The sequence below is a fragment of the Paramormyrops kingsleyae genome, chromosome 13 (assembly GCF_048594095.1).
Source record: "Paramormyrops kingsleyae isolate MSU_618 chromosome 13, PKINGS_0.4, whole genome shotgun sequence".
Classification (NCBI taxonomy): Eukaryota; Metazoa; Chordata; class Actinopteri; order Osteoglossiformes; family Mormyridae; genus Paramormyrops; species Paramormyrops kingsleyae.
The window spans coordinates 26808419-26825193 of record NC_132809.1 but is presented as its reverse complement, the minus strand read 5'-3'; the positions used below and the strand labels follow the sequence as shown (position 1 = coordinate 26825193).

The window sequence follows — 16775 nt, the reverse complement described above, 5'->3', positions numbered from 1 at the left end:
TGTGTAAATTCATCTGATGAGTGGGTGTGGGGTTAGGGACCGTCAGGCTAAATGAGTGGGTGTGGGGTTAGGGACCGTCAGGCTAAATGAGTGGGTGTGGGGTTAAGGACCGTCAGGCTAAATGAGTGGGTGTGGGGTTAGGGACCGTCAGGCTAAATGAGTGGGTGTGGGGTTAGGGACCGTCAGGCTAAATGAGTGGGTGTGGGGTTAGGGACCGTCAGGCTAAATGAGTGGGTGTTGGGTTAGGGACCGTCAGGCTAAATGAGTGGGTGCGGGGTTAGGGACCGTCAGGCTAAATGAGTGGGTGCGGGGTTAAGGACCGTCAGGCTAAATGAGTGGGTGCGGGGTTAGGGACCGTCAGGCTAAATGAGTGGGTGTGGGGTTAGGGACCGTCAGGCTAAATGAGTGGGTGTGGGGTTAGGGACCGTCAGGCTAAATGAGTGGGTGTTGGGTTAGAGACCGTCAGGCTAAATGAGTGGGTGCGGGGTTAGGGACCGTCAGGCTAAATGAGTGGGTGTGGGGTTAGGGACCGTCAGGCTAAATGAGTGGGTGTGGGGTTAGGGACCGTCAGGCTAAATGAGTGGGTGTGGGGTTAGGGACCGTCAGGCTAAATGAGTGGGTGTGGGGTTAGGGACCGTCAGGCTAAATGAGTGGGTGTGGGGTTAGGGACCGTCAGGCTAAATGAGTGGGTGTGTGCTTAGGGACCGTCAGGCTAAATGAGTGGGTGTGGGGTTAGGGACCGTCAGGCTAAATGAGTGGGTGTGGGGTTAGGGACCGTCAGGCTAAATGAGTGGGTTTGGGGTTAGGGACCGTCAGGCTAAATGAGTGGGTGTGGGGCCAGGGACCATGAGTTCACTTACGGCACCAGCGCTTCCTGGACGTTGCCCCACAGCTGCTTGCCGGCCATGACGATGACCAGCTGGGTAGTCAGCTCAATGAGGCAGCCACCCGGGTCACACTGTGGAGAGGGCGACAGCAGCGGAGAGGGTCACATGTGCACTAACCTTAACACCCGTAACACTTATATCTCACCGAAAGTGAGGGAGCACATAAATAGTTATGATTACCATTAGTTGCATTTTGGCTCTCATCTGCCTTTGATGACTGTGGTGTTTTTATCCTCCTCCACGTAATAAGCAATAATAATAAAAAATTCCTGTGCCGAAAACATGATGTTCTGCATTTGAATTTATCACTAAATGCTCAGTCACGTAGGCGTTCTCCGGTCATAGCTGTGTTCTGACGTTCTGTGTTAGCTCTGGTTCTCGATGCTCACTCAATGATACACTCAAGTGGAATAATGTAAATCTGTGACGGATGTGACATTATCCAGATAATGGGGGAAAGTGGAATGCCACCCAGCAGTGGCAGGACAGTTTGGGACGCAGGTGACACAGTACCTCCTCGTTCCTCAGGCTGCTCCACTCGCCGAACATGTAAGTGTACTTCCCCGGATAGCCAACGAACTTGCCCTTGAAGAAGGCCACGTAGAAGCAGGACGAGTAATAGTTGACAAACTGGAAGAGGAACATCTTCATCGTCAGCTTGTTCTCGTACTCCAGGTGTGTCTTGGGTATTTCTGTTGGGAAGGGCGACAGGTTTGCTACACACCGATAACGAGTGACCCGATTTGTTATGGACATACCGGGGGGGGGGGGGGCAGCCCTCTCCCGAGTGTCGCCCAGGCATGCGGGTTCCGTTTTACTATGTGAACTCCTACATCTGTGCAGCCGGTTACCGTCCATCTTCACATCCTACATCTCCGAAGCTTTAAAGTCTTTCTACTGCATCTCATGTTCATGAGACCCTCAAACCCTCAAAATGTTTCAGTCAAGGGTACAACACAAGTTCCTATTAGAAGTTTTGAACCTTCCAGCAGACTAATAGTATCACTTTTGGGTCCTTGAGCAAAGCTCCATTCATTCATCCATCATCTGCGTCCACTTGTCCTGTTCGGCATCCAGAGCCTATCCTGGAGGCTACGGGTGCAAGGTAGGGAATAACCTAGAATGGGGTGCCAACCCATCACACCCCCCCACACACACACCTATGGGCAATTTGGTAATTAAATTGACCTTTGAACAAGCTCCAAACCCCAAGCTCCAAACCCCAGACTGATGACTGACCCTATTCTCAGACCCATGCTATAGGAGTGGGTGTGGGGTTAGGGATCACGAGGAGAGCAAGACGGAACAATCAAAAACCTACAAATATCTGTACTCTTGACTGAAAAATGGTGAATAAAAGTCCTCATGATTATGTAACACTTGCCCCCTGGACAGGGAAGAGCCCTCACCCATGTCAGTGATCCAGATGGCCACACGCTCGTAGAAGAAGTTCAGGATCATGATGATGACGAAGTTGATGCAGGAGGCCGTGACGGAGGTGGCGAGCTGTGGGGTGATGAGGGAGCCCACCACCTGGATCTTACTGGTGGGGCTGTCCTTCATGATGCTGGCGAAGGCGGCATACACTGCCAGGCGGTAAGCGATGACGCCGATAATGCTGGCGATGATGAGCGCCATCTGTAGGGCGGCGAGGAGACTCGCTACAGACACGCATATGAAGTTCGTGCGAACGCGCACACACAAACAAGCGCACACACGGAGGCACACCCAGACATGCTCACAGCACGCTCTCAAACACGTAACGCTCACATGTGTAGTGGACAGGTTAAACGTGAAATATTCGCACAGAGACACGCGTGTTGCGGACTTTTACACGAGACAGCACGTTTATGACGCTGAATATTATTTACTTATTATAAACAGCAAAATATTTTAAATCGACAGATTAACCTTCACGTGGCGACAATGTAGTGCACATTACACTCCCAAACCACACTATACAGCTGAGATCTTCTTTCCTTTATTTCACCAAATGAATCATCGCAGTTCACAGTGGTTCTACAGGTGGAACAGGCCTGTTACGTCTTGCTGAGTTTTCCTGCAGTAAATATCAGCTTGGATTACCTAAAGGGCTCATTACTGCCAGTTACCGGGGGTGGAAATTTCATATCCAGGAAGTACAAATCCAAACCAAGATTTTGTTTCAACCAACCAGTTGATTATAAAGAGTCACAGTCACAGAGTACTCAAATGATCGGTTGAAACAAAATCCTGGTCTGGATTTGTACTTTCTGAACCTGAACTTTCCACCTCTGACCATTACAGGTCGTTAATGGTCGTAGCGCCATCTGCAGGGGCACTGAGGAAACACGCATACAGACACACATATTAAGCTCGTGTGAACGCACCCATACAAACAAGAGCGCGTGGGAGTGTACTGGATTCCTCGGCTTGCTACGATCTACACAACATACTCAAGGAGGTCCGGATGGCTTGTGAGAAAGAGAAAGATCATGAGTATGAAGAGAGTGTGATGAGGCCACAGGGACGAAGGCAGAGGCGCGACGTGACAGGCCGATGCTCACCCAGAAGATAACGGTGGCCCCGGACAGGCAGAAGCGTGCACACTTGCTTGTTAGAGGTAAGTAAGGTTCCATTTCCTGCACGGTAACCAAGCAAAGCAAAGACAGAGACGGTCAGCGGGCACAATTATCAGACACACTCAGGCACCACGGTGCGACTGGGAAAGCACTGGGCACCACTGCAGCTCTATACATGGACCTCTTGTGGAGAGGACTGTACCAGGCGCTGACCACGGCTGCAAGTCCCCCAACCGTCTGCAGGGGGCGACCCTCCATCATCCTGGCGGCTACAATTGCGCGTGATTTTCACTTTAGCTGACAGGACTGCCCGAAATGAACAGCTTACAATCCTGATCACGGCTGCGGAGCAGAGAATTTCCTTCATCGGCCGCCCAATCAGAAGAAAAACGAAAAAAAATAAAAAATCAGCTAATGACACCCAGATCACAACTATAAAGGCACAGAAGAGGATTTGAACAATGTCAATCACATGATTCTTCTGGTGAAAAGCTACAGTCTGGAAAATTTTCTAACACCATTGTCCTGGCACAGCCCTCCTCCACTCACGCCCCACTCAAAAGAATTACCCATCATGCCACTGGGGCAGCCAGACCCTCCCAGTCGCCCCATTCTTGCCGTCATGCTGGTAGAACTGCGTGCCACTCTTACCCACAGGACCACAGTAACCCAGCACAGGAACAGCTTGCCAACAAAATCCACCTTGTTCCTGTGCAGAACCCACTCGACTTCCTATGGGTGGCGATTGACCAATAAATGGTTACAGTAAATTGCTACATTTCCCACGGCGCCCACTAGTGCTTTCAAAACCGTCTTGTTCATGACATAGTTAAGGCAACCCAATAAAACCAATTCCGGTCTTCGTTGAAGGATTTAAAACTAAACCCAAGGACCTATAATAAATAATATCCGTTAGCAAACAATTCAGAATATAGACAAAAATGATGCTGACTGACACTTGGTATATAAAGACTAAAAGTCTTCTAAATCTCTTATTTCACATCTTTTTAAAACTATATTCTAATTTACTATAATAACATCCATACAATAATACATCAAAGTTTTTTTCCATTCTCTGCAAATGAAGACAATTTTACAAGAGGCCTCACAGTCCCGCACAGCTACAGCAGGGGGCGCCATTTCCCCTCCTCAGCAGTACCTGCGTCACGCGGTTCAGCCGCCGGCCAGTGCACTTGGTCTCGTACTCGGGCCGCAGCTGGAGCTGCTGCTGTTCCTCCTCGAAGTCCACCAGATCCCATTCATACTCTAGGCGTGACTGCCGGCGCTTCCAGAACTCCAGAAAAAGGGTCACTGTGGGGCCATGGCAGCGGAGGGGGGGGGGTTAGGGTGATCATCACACACCTATGACATGCATTCCACCTGCACTGGGTGCAAAGGTCCAGCACAACCAACAACCAATGGGAACAGAGCAGTACATCCCTTTAATCGACTAGAGGGAGTTCAGCCCCCATATATTATTATTATTATTATTATTATTATTATTATCATTATCCATTATCTGAAACCGGCAGGGATGGCAGGGAACAACCCAGGATGGGGCGCGAACCCATCGCAGGGCACACTCACACACCATTCACTCACACACACACACCTACGGGCCATTTGGTAACTCCAATTAGCCTCAGCATGTCTTTGGACCGTAGGGGCAAACCGGAGTACCTAGAGGAAACCCCACGACGACATGGGGAGCACATGAAAACTCCACACACACGGAAGCCTGGAGGAGACTCGAACCCAGGTCCCAGCGGTGTGAGGGGACAGTGCAAACCACTCTATTATTATTATTATTATTATTATTTTCATTATTATCATTATCACTATTATTATTATTATTGTGATTGGCTGCTGCACCCAAATAGCCATATTTCAGCCACTTTACTGCAGCGTTTGTGATTGTGTGGCATGTTACAGGACACCAGCCACTTACCCCAGATGCCCATAAAAATGGCAAAGAAAACTGTTGCCACGTTGTCAAACAGGTGAGATTGCTGAAAAAGAGGAAGCCGGTAAATCCCCAGCTTTTACAGTGACAAACAAATACAATGAAGCAGTTGAGAGGATTCAGGGCCTGATCACTGGCATCTGTATCATCACTGTAATACATTTCACACCTGCTTGTCGCTCCCTTTCATATGTGCACTGAGTACAATTGCACATGGTTACATGTTGGGTTAAGCTCCTTAGACTGCAGATCTCCTGGCCTGTGGCTTTACTGTTTGGGGGAAGAAGGTTCCAGGTCCTGAAGTACAGGATGCACCCACCCAGGAGGATTCACAGGTGGAGTTCAGCTTCCAGTAACCGCACTTCTTGTCACAGAGCGGACACATTACTATGGAGCCCCCGATATCAGCATCACAGATCTCCTTACTGTTGAGAGAGAGAGGGAGAGGAAGAGGGAGAAAGAGGGAGAGAGTGTGTCAGCTACAGAGGAAGAACAGCAGACCATGCTGCACCCTAGTACTGCCCGATACTGCCTGTGGTTCTGACCCCAATCAGCTGACTTGGCACTGTGAGCAGAAACTCAAAGTGACAGGACCATGATATGGAGTCAGGAGCCAGTTTATTAGGTACACTCAGTCACTAACACAAAAAGCCTGTTACAGTTACAGTTTGGCTAGATATTAGAACAATTCAGAAACCCGATCTAAGTGTTTGTGAATGTGATGTGATTGTTGGTGTCAGACAGGTTGGTTCCAGCACTTCAGAAACAGCCACCGTAGTGTCTAGAGTTTACAGAGGATGGTGTGATGATCAGCAACCAAAAGGACAAAAGTGGACAATAACAGAGGACAAAGTGTAAAAATAGCAACTCAGAAAGGTGTCTGCACAGAAATGTTCTAGAGTTAAAAATGGGACTGACCCAGTACTGGCTGGGTGTACCTTAAATCTGGGAATACTCTTCTCATTACTGAAAGTTCACCTACGTTAGAACTTTAAATACTAAAGATAATTTTAGATGAATAACAAGGCTAAGCAGTGACAGCTTTTCACAAATATGATCTATTTAAGGTTCTGCGTAGATGGTATACCTCCAGACGTTCTCATCATAGGTGAACAGCCCGTACATAAAGCAGATCAGGCCCACCACAGCAGCGAAGAACAGCATCTCCGTGTAGAAACCCAGCCAGGCAAAGTAGATGCCGATCTTCTCCCCATAGTATTTCCTGTTATGGGAAACAAAGTGTTATAGGGAAGTGAAGATGGACCTGCTCAGTCTGGAAACACTGACACAGGAACAGCTAGAGAAAGAAGAAGAGGAAACCATCTCAAAGCCCTCAAAACAGAAGCCAGTGCATCACCGTGCCAAGCTCACGCCACTGAATCTGCTGAGATTTAACAGAGCTTCTGACTTAGACGGAGCCACAGCGTGTGTCTTCAGAATGATTTTCAGATTTTTCCGTGTCCACTGCGATAACTGAAGGCCTAAAAGTTCCCAAGGTGTTATGGGAAATACAGCGTCATTCTATAACGTGACCCCAGAGCCCAGCCTCCAGCAGCACCTCAGAGCATACTGATCCAAAGGCCCAGTGCGATCGGGCTTCAAAATATAACTTTGATCCAAATGGAACAATGTTGTACCCCACAGCATGCAGGGATATAAAAGCAGCAGAGGGGTATTTAGGAGCCCCGACCACTGGGCTAAACGCTGGGATCCCTCACCGGATGAGGTTGAGAGGCTGCTCCTTGTAGAAGCAGAAGAAGTGGGCCCAGTGCTTGTACAGGTTGTGCCTTTCGCTCTCGCAGTTTGGGTCCTTGGATGGCTTCCAGTACCGGCACTGCGCAGGAAAGTTGTCAACAGTCTCAAATGACTATGACACACACTCTGAAGAACAAATTACTATTAACAGTGGTGAGCTGCATTCACAGCATTGACACTGTCTTATTATAATATTGTTCAGCAGGTTTAGTTGTCATCAATATGCCTAAAGTCCTAAACTGAGAAGCGAATTTGTATATTCTGCTATGAACCTGGCTGAACACCAGGGGGCAGCAGAGGCTCTCACATCATGTAGTGGGAATGCCGAGGTATAGGTGCCATTGTTGAGCAAGCGCTTAAGACCCTTCTTCTCCTTGTCCTTGCGGTCCTCCTTATAATACGGACATCGGGCCAAGATGTAGTACACCTGCAGCGGGGAGAAGAGGAGGAGCCATGCTACAATGCACCAATCACAGCGGGTTTAGTCTACTTAACATCTCCAGCCAGCAATTGTGACATCATCACCAGAGGCTCTATTAACCTGAGGACTGGAATCCCAGTATAAATTACCCACAATATCCCTGGATTTAGTGACAGGCCATTCCAGACAGCAGCTAAAAATTACAGTAGTGTCAAAACAGAACGTTAAGTCTGCTGTATCAATACTTATATCATTACAGATTTTATAGATATTAAACAGATATTTAAATAAACTGTTTAAACATAGTATTTATGTGTCGTGCAGTTATAGTGCATCCTTGTTGTTTCTATTGTAATTGAATAATGGAGCTGGAATCAATGGGCGGAGTCAGGCAAGGCAGGCGGTCAAGGGGGGACTCACAATCCTGTTGCGTGTTGAGGGAGGGAAAAACGTGTCTTTGTCCTCGATGAGGAAGAAATCTATCTTGCTCTTGTCAAAGGGGGAGGTGAAGTAATCGGGCTCTGGGTTCATAACCTTCTCAGGGAGCTGGAAGGGCCGGAAGAGCCACTCCAGGGGCATTTCGTAGTGGCTGGGGATGTCGTTGGCTTTGAAGGGCACCTTGATCTTCAGCACATCTGCATAGGTAGCCAGCACCTCCCAGGGTGCGTGAATCTTCAGGAAATATGTCTTGCCGTCGTCCGATTCCTGTCGGAGGGCAAGGGGGCAGTGTGAAGGGAGAGGGGGGGTAGTAAAGTTCATTTTATACAGGATTCTTGAGCATCTGATGGCATAACCCTAGTGTATGATATCGTGCAGGCTGTCATTGCTTGTCATGCACCTAATGACAGCTAACAGGAACTGGGCGACTTCACCCACAACCATAATATTGCTTTGAGGGACCTGCTTTGCAGTTGGAGGCTGCAGGCTTCCTGGTTTTATGGCCGGAACATTCCAGGCCAAAGCTGGCGGTGCCTCCTTCTGCTGCACTGTGTTAAAGGGTCATGTGACTTAACACGCGCACGTAGGCCGGGCTCTCGGAAAGGCGTAGCCGGCCTGGCCGCTGTGTGCATGTGTCACCGTGCGCGGCCCTGATAACGCCTCACAGCTTCCTGTCTGCAAATATCTCCCAGAATCCCACCGGAATGCTATGCATTCCTTGGAAGCTGACCCAGAGGTGGTGGAGCGGACAGCGGAAATGAGCGCACCATCCTTTGGGTAATGTTTAGATGCTATTTAGAACATGCACAGATCCAAGCTAACAAAAAAAATAATAAACCAACATGAATTGTGGGGCAGAGGACAGTAACTCGGGAACGGTATACGAGGATCATTAGAGGGCCGGCTTGGAATACCATTATTGTCTCCAAGGTTACGGTTTGCAGAACATATTTGCAAAAAAGGCCGTTATTTGGTATGACAGAATGGCTTCAGCAGTGTCTGTGTGTGTGTGTGTTCAGCTGTCCCACCCCAGCTTCTTACCGATTTATCTTCTATCTCCAGCTCCAGTCCTGCTTTTATCAAGTTGGCTTCATATTCCTTCCTCCTTTCCTGAAAAGACAGACAGACAGACAGACAGACACACAAACATTGTTACACCTATCTAAATGGAGACCTTCCTTTCATATGTATGGGCAAAACCCTAATCCAATGTCCTCACCATGTCATATATACACACACACACACACACACACACACCGCCCGCCCCCCCCCCCCCCCCAACACACACACACAGGAGTAAGGAAATGTATTGTTTTACAGGAACAGACATACATCCTGTATTATTTTACACTGCTAAAAAAAGTCTCCAAATTTAAAAGCAAAGCTGACTGGATCACAGTAACACAGTTTGGCGACCTTGTAAGTGTATCTTAAAAACCAAGGTTTGGTCCTCGACTCAGTCAGGCGACCCTGCATCTAACATTGTTTGTTGGCATTTCTGAGATAAAAGCGACATGAGGGAAAGAGGAAGGAGGAGGGGTGATAGTGTGAGAATGACAAAGAACAGCAGCTAGAGAAACAGCGAGGAAACACTCAAAATAGTATGAAAAGACCATGAGGCAGAATCCTTTTGAATTCTACTTGAATACTATTTCTAAGGTCAAGAAAAATACAAGAATCAAATATGTATATTGAGGCCAAGTTAATTTAGAGAATATGAGTAACTGAAATTAAAAACTTTGCATGTTCCGACAGTAATGTTCCTGCTGTTCTGCGGGTCGGCACTAGGGGGCTCTGCAGGAGAATGGCTCATGGGAGAAAATGAAAGGAAGCTGGTCGATATGGGTAAGTGCTGTGAGAATGAGGGGCATTTCCCATCATCACGGGGGAGGGGTCACAAGCAGCAAGGCAACAACAGGATGTGTGTGTGTGGGGGGGGTCGGGGGGGGGCAGGGGCAGATAGTAAACAGACCTGTACAGCTGCTGACACCAGACTGGAAATATACACAGCCGGGTTATTACCATTATGAATTTGCTTAACAAACGAAGGCTTTATAGGCCCGTCGGTAGGAAAAGTCATGTCAATGTGTTTACATGTAACCAAGACCATATGGGTTCAGTCCTGCATGGGACACGCTTGGGCCTTTCGGAACAACGTGGGCCATCATTTGCCTGAAGCCTAAGCATCAGTGCCATGCGGAACAGCGAAGTGCCGTTTCCACTGGCCAGCCTCAGCACCATGTTTCATGCAAACATGTCTTTCCGACTTCAGATGGGGATTAGAATGATCCGGAAGACGAACTGCAGCAGCACAAACCACAGCAGGCGCACCAGCTGTGCTGATCTCATCCCAGCCTGGCGATTTCCCTAAATCAACTAACCGAGCAGCAAAGGAACCGTTTAGCCTTCACTGTAGATCAGGACTGGTCGATATTATTCAGAGGCCAAGCTGGCTGTAGGTGTGTGACAGAGGGATGCTGGACGACTCCCCGAATATCAGTGACACAGAGACTGGAACCTGAGACTCCTTAATAGGACAGGCTGAGACGGACCACTTCCTTATCCAGATGCCCCTCACTTAACGATGACTTGCGATATGTAGACTATGCGATGGTGAAATAGCAAAGCACACTCAGTAGTCGCTTAGTTCCCAAGCGAGCGATATGCAGCATGATCCTTCATACTGATGCCGAGCAATGGCAGCTTCTATGCCGCCATGCTTACAGTCTCTGTAGCGTAAACATCTCATACATCATTTAACAATGTATCGGACGTTTCTGTGTTTAGCCAAATAACTCGTGGCCATGAGTGGAAATTAACGGGAGAACATTTAAAAATTAATTTGAGAAAGCACTACTTTACACAGCGTGTAGTCAGAGTATGGAATAGTGCAAGCTAAAACCCTGGGTTCCTTTAAGTCAGAGCTAGATAAGATTTTAACAACTCTGAGCTATTAGTTAAGTTCTCCCCAAATGAGCTTGATGAGCCGAATGGCCTCCTCTCGTTTGTAAATTTCTTATGTTGTTATAAACTTGTATTTGTTTATTTACATTTTAATTACTGGCATTTAGTTACCTTAATTATTTATTTACTCATAGGTAACAGTAGCTATTTATTTGTTTGTTTGTTCGTTTGCCAAATCAAACCATATCATATTCATATTTGACTTTAAATATATTCCACTTATGAAGGGTTCATTGGAAGGTAACGCCATCGTAAGCTGAAGACCTGAACTGCCAATTCTTTCTGCTCACAATGTGACTACATATCTGAAACCACTGTTTTTATATTATTTTATATTGTTATTTGAATGAAAGTACAGTATAACAAGGTAGTAACTGGGTGTAAACATCTTTATTGGGTTTGGCAGTTGTACCAGGCCTGAACCCAAAGCCTTTTCAAAAGATCCATGTTATGAACCACTGGCACCTGCTGACTCATGTGACTGGTCATGTGACTGGTCATGTGACTAGCGGTGCAGTAATGAAACCGCTCTCTCCCAAACGCGGCGACGGACTCACCAGCTTCTTCTCCCCGTCCTTCGTATGGTCGTCCATGTAGGACAAGACGAAGTCGACCCTCCGCACGCCATCCCGGAAGAAGACAGAGTCTTTACTCTGGGGGTGCTTGTCGATCTGTGGGGTGACAGTCAACAGGAGGGGAGTGAAATCAAACACACATGCACACACACTGCAAATGCATGCGTGTACTCTTAGACACACACGGGAGACGACCACAGCGGACGCAGATGGGAAATGCACACCTGAGCAGTGTCAGCACACAGACAGTGCTCTCCGTTTGGGCCAATTACGCAATAGAGTGGCACCCCCACCCCAGCCCCTAACCCCCCCTGATCACAGCCTGGCAGAGGGCGCTGAGGGTGGCATGGTCACATGAGCTCACAAACATGACACACAACACATGAGCACCACGTACTTAGCAAAACGAACAAGGAAAAACATGGACACAGCTGAACAAGCTGAACCAAAACCAAACCAAAAGCTAACCTAACACACAGCTCTCTGACCCGCTGTCCTGTAGTTGTAACCACATTTATGCAGAATGAGCAGCTGATCTGGCATCAGCAGCTGGATGCCAAGATGTCCCAGTCCTCCCTCTTTCCCAAGAGAGCTGGTCTGCTCCAACATGGTGCTGGTCACCCCCAAAATCTCCCGCAGTGGCATGTGCCATAGGGGCGTGGCTACAGAGCTCCCAGCATTCTCTGCTGCCATACGGCACACGGGCAGACAGATGGGACCTGGCCCTCTGCCGCCATTGCTGCTGCTGCTATTTCAGGATCTAAACACATCCAGAAAGTATGCTTCTCCTTCAGCCCCCCCCCCCATAGCCAGCTAGCCCAGCTCCTCTGCCCACAGTCAGGCACAGAAGCAGCTTGAAAGGGAAAAAGAACTGCGATTTACCCCTGTGTCCATCACGAGCTGCTGCGATCCGAGCACTCTGTGCGGGCCGCTGCCTCGGCCGGGAAATGAGCTAACTGGAGGCTCCTCCCCTAAGCTCATAGCTCCACCCCCTCCCCCTACACAGATGGCTGCTTACTTTCCCATCCTGACACACTGGAATACTGAGATTACGGTCCTACCAGAAGCCCAATGCAGAGGGACAATGTTACAGAGCTCGTGTGCAGATACAGCTGCTCCCTGACAAGGTGCCACCCTCCAGCCCTACAGACTCCCTGGATGAGGCATCCTCCCCTAAACAATTTCTCGCTGCTGGCCCTTTAAGACACTCTGCTGGGATAGCTTAAACCAGATGAAATCCAGCAGGCTGCTATTGATCTGAGCTGGGAAGAGCCGGGCTCGCCTCTGCAGCCTCGGAGCAGGGAGGTGCCAGTCATGGGACCCGAGATGGGCATCGTACAGCAGGGAATGCCCCCAGAGGAAGGCTCCCCAAAAACCCCGCCCCCCACTGCTGTACATGCATCAGACACAAACATGCATAAGAATAATTCATTTTCTGAGTTTGAGCCTGTCTGGAAAAATCCTCTGTGTTTCCGTGTTAAATTTTCATGAAGATCGCCGTTTTTAACGCCTTCAGGGTGACCTGAAAGGGACTCTGCTGTACGTATCATGGTGAGCCAGAGAAGTTCCTCTCTAAACCTCGAGTCTCCACACAACTTTGGATCTCAGGAGCCTGATGGTCTAACAGAACTTACCTTTCATCTGGAGGCTTACAGTGTTTGGCTGATAGCGTTTACTTGATACTGACATTTAGGGAGGCCACACTATGCAAAACCTTGGTGTGAGGCAAATATATTTCACATAAAATGGGTCTAAAAATCACCACAGAGCATAACAATCAGACCACATGTACATATAAATTGAAAGGTGACAGACAGGTGATAGAAGTGATAAAATAAAAGGTGATAAATGGGATATGAATTAGAGATATATCAAAAAAATGATCATTTATATTGGAACTGCAGTGCAATGAAAAAACAAACAATAATACAAACAATGACACTAACTCTATTCACTCAATGGTTATGCAGTCAGTATACAGGGTTAGCGTACAGAATTAATTACCGGACTGAGGTAGTGTGCAGTTACAGCAAAGATTTAGCATGTATTTAGCACTGTGATAGCGGACTGAGTTAGTGCGCAATTAGTACATGAAGTTAGTGCACTGAGTTAGCATGAGGCATGCATACCAAATTAGCATGTATATAGCGCACTGAGTTAGCGCACTGAGTTAGCGCACTGAGTTAGCGCATGGACACACACACACACAGCACAAAGCGCCCGGTTGCTTGAGCTTCAATGAGAGCAGTGTGAGAAGACAGATGCTCCCCATTATGTTTACGTTAGCAGAGATATTTACAGGTTTGGGCAGCAGCACAGGCCTGTGATTAGGGGCGGTCTAGACCCAAGGCCTACCCGGGCCACACCTACCCTCCACTTTTAACTCCCTGGGACATCTAAGCCATTTCAAACCACAGGAGCCCTTTTTGGATTTGCTCTTTTTGGCTGGTTTACAGATGAAGCTAGAATTCAGGCTCCTTCCACAGACCAAAGGTTGAGGGGATCCAGACTGAACTGATAGAAACATGCATGGCAATATGAGTTAATATTTTCCTTTTATTGCCGCTATAAAACAGAGTCAAACAACATGATGCTGATGGATCAAAATGATGTAAAAAACATTATAAAAATGTACAACTTAATTGCTACAAACAAGCAAATGACATGCTGATAGAAAACACAAAGCAACGTTTTGAAAAAACTCACTTCCCTGCAGATTTACAATAGTTATAATACTATAAACATAGTTACCCTGTTTTAAAAGGCACTCATAAATGAGCAAGTGCGTGCGTGTGGCCCAAACAAACAAAGGTCACATGACCCAGGCTGGATTAGCCCCTTCCTGCTGATTGCACATCCACACTCACTGTCAAAGAGACAGAAAATGCCCAATTCTGTCACATGCAGGTAGGTCCAGGGCCGCAAAAGTGTTACTGAAGCAACAGCGTAAGTTTGGGCTGTCACCGTTCTTAATCACCAGAGAAGGTCAAGCAGGGTTGATTTACGGACTGCAGTAATTCACAATCCTACAATCAAGCAGCTTTGGATCGCAGCAGACATATTTTTAGCTACAGGTGCATTTCTGCACGGCCAACATCTTTACAGTACCACACAGTATCACTGGCAGTTACTCGTGACAGTTCACCAGGGGCCCCTCACGAGGTAGATATCTGACTATCTGGGAGGCGGGGGGTGGGGGGTGGGGATTTGGGGGGTTGCTCATGCAGACGGCACACACCAAACTGCAAGCCATGTCATGACCGAAGACACGAGAGCCCAGCACAGGCGCCTACTCGTGTTCCGTGTCCTACCCTGGAGCGAAACTTGAGGAACAATGCCCTCTTCCTCCATATCTGTGGGACAATCAAACAATCAATCAGGTGGGTTGGGGTGGGGGTGGGGGGGGGTCCGGTTTGGAGAAGCATGGAATTTAACACAAGAAGAGAAAGGATGGATGTATTTGTCCCCTCACTACGACCACACAGGGAACGCGTAGCAAATTTGCATGCAGAAAAACTGAAGGACACAAGAACACACCCAGGCAATGTGGGTCGGAAATCTCCCACTGTCTGATCACTGGCCGCTATGATTAAAGGACTAACCAAAGGAGAGACCTAATCCCCAGAAAGACATTGGAAGAAACACATGAAAGCCAATGGCCCAGGGAGGGCGAGTCGGCCCGGCAGTCCGGTTTGGGGGCGGTCCGATCGACATCATTCTGAAGTGAACGCAGCCTCTGGCCACCATAAGGGGGCATATCGTAGCGCATACGTCACTCCAGCTGGCTTTCGGCGGCCACGCAGCAGACGGGCAAGGCGGGCAGGCGGTGCGGGGGGGCATTGCATGTGACACGGCAGCTGGTAACAGCTGTGACGAATTCAGCTTCTATTTAAAAAGGCTGTGGCTGCTGGTGGATCACGCTCAGGAGCTCTGTGCTGCTCCGTGGCCCCACCAGCCTGTAATTACAGCAACCGCAGCGGGCGGAGACGCGTCCAGAGCAACGGGGGCCGAGCGAAGCACGGCTTTCCAGTCGGGGCGTTCCTCCACTCTGACTCTGCATGTACAGCAAAGTCATAAAAAGACTAAACTACTTACAGTATCTAGAAGATTAAAGGGATGATGGATATAAAGACCAGGACACACATGACCGCTAGGTTTGGTCCACTGGAGCCGAGCTGCTTTCAAACGCTAATTTAAAGGTACAAAGTTAAAAACAGCCTGTATGTTGATCAGGTTGATCCCCCTGTATGATTTACGGCCCCTCTTATGCCCACCGGGGTGAAAAAAAACCTAGAATCCAGCCTCACACTAGGCTGAGGGGCACAGGCCCTCATTACTGCCCCCCCCCCCCAAAAAAAAATACCACACCCAGTGCAACATAGAGGTCTTTCTCAACATGGGGGCAGCAAACTGACATGTGCACGTGTTCGGTCATGCAAACCACCGTCCAGCGGGACACACACTGTGCTCCCTTACCCCGGGCATCTGGGAGAGGAGGCAGGCGGACATGGCGTCACCCTCACTCTGCGTGGAACGGGGGGGGGAGACAAAATTATATGGATTAGTACTGGGGAAGACAAGAGTGCCCCTCAGAGGCAGAACGGGGAAATGTCAGTATTATAGTTGATGGCAGAGGTGATGAACAGGAAGAAAAGCCAGAAAACAAAGATGGTTTGTCTGTCTCATGCTATAAACCTCCAAAACTGTCCAGCTTGTGAGGGCTAAATAGGGCTGGGACCGCTTATCAATTTATGGAAAATTATCAGTGGTATGTGTGAAAGTGATAAGCAGCAGGCATAAGCGGTCTGTGCAGACACCAGTTATCCAAACACTCCAGGCAGGAATGAGTATTAACCACTGCGGGCAAAGAAATGCATTCTGAAACGTGACAGCGTTCTGACAAGTCTGGCAACCGGAAAGTTTACATGCAGTACTGGGTGAGTTTCACCCTTTTGAGGCAACACAGCAAAGTAGAGGGCAGTGACAACGACAACTGCCATGTTATTGTGGGGAAAAAAGTTGACACATATGGCACTTTGTTGCATTGCATCGTCTTACCAAACTGCCCCCAGTACAAAAAAGGCAGTTTGGGTTCTTATTAAGTTGGGTCTTCATTTTAGCCCAGTGTTTTATCTCCATTAATAAGACTTGTGCCCAAACAGAAACTGAACAAACGAAAAATGCTGAATTGTTCAATGCAGTGTGGATGTG

The 16775-nt window shown here is 48.2% G+C and overlaps 1 protein-coding gene across 6 annotated transcripts in view; it reads right to left on the bottom strand.

The window, feature by feature from the left end:
- The window catches only part of ano5a (anoctamin 5a), a 34621-nt gene that overhangs the window by 4305 nt on the left and 13541 nt on the right, over positions 1 to 16775 (bottom strand). Inside the window, exons 3-17 of one of the 6 annotated variants that reach the window (XM_072698489.1) lie at positions 16041 to 16088; positions 14876 to 14917; positions 11547 to 11660; positions 9067 to 9135; positions 8008 to 8292; positions 7474 to 7593; positions 7130 to 7245; positions 6499 to 6633; positions 5731 to 5836; positions 5397 to 5457; positions 4608 to 4759; positions 4100 to 4180; positions 2297 to 2525; positions 1401 to 1579; positions 861 to 958 (exon numbers count right to left, since the gene is read on the bottom strand). In XM_072698489.1, the coding sequence (XP_072554590.1) occupies positions 861 to 958; positions 1401 to 1579; positions 2297 to 2525; positions 4100 to 4180; positions 4608 to 4759; positions 5397 to 5457; positions 5731 to 5836; positions 6499 to 6633; positions 7130 to 7245; positions 7474 to 7593; positions 8008 to 8292; positions 9067 to 9135; positions 11547 to 11660; positions 14876 to 14917; positions 16041 to 16088 (1835 nt within the window). Of the gene's footprint in view, positions 1 to 860; positions 959 to 1400; positions 1580 to 2296; positions 2526 to 3433; positions 3509 to 4099; positions 4181 to 4607; positions 4760 to 5396; positions 5458 to 5730; positions 5837 to 6498; positions 6634 to 7129; positions 7246 to 7473; positions 7594 to 8007; positions 8293 to 9066; positions 9136 to 11546; positions 11661 to 12446; positions 13911 to 13934; positions 14684 to 14875; positions 14918 to 16040; positions 16089 to 16775 lie in introns of those variants that run through there. The other 5 variants (XM_072698490.1, XM_072698491.1, XM_072698494.1 and 2 more) reach the window with 5 other exon arrangements.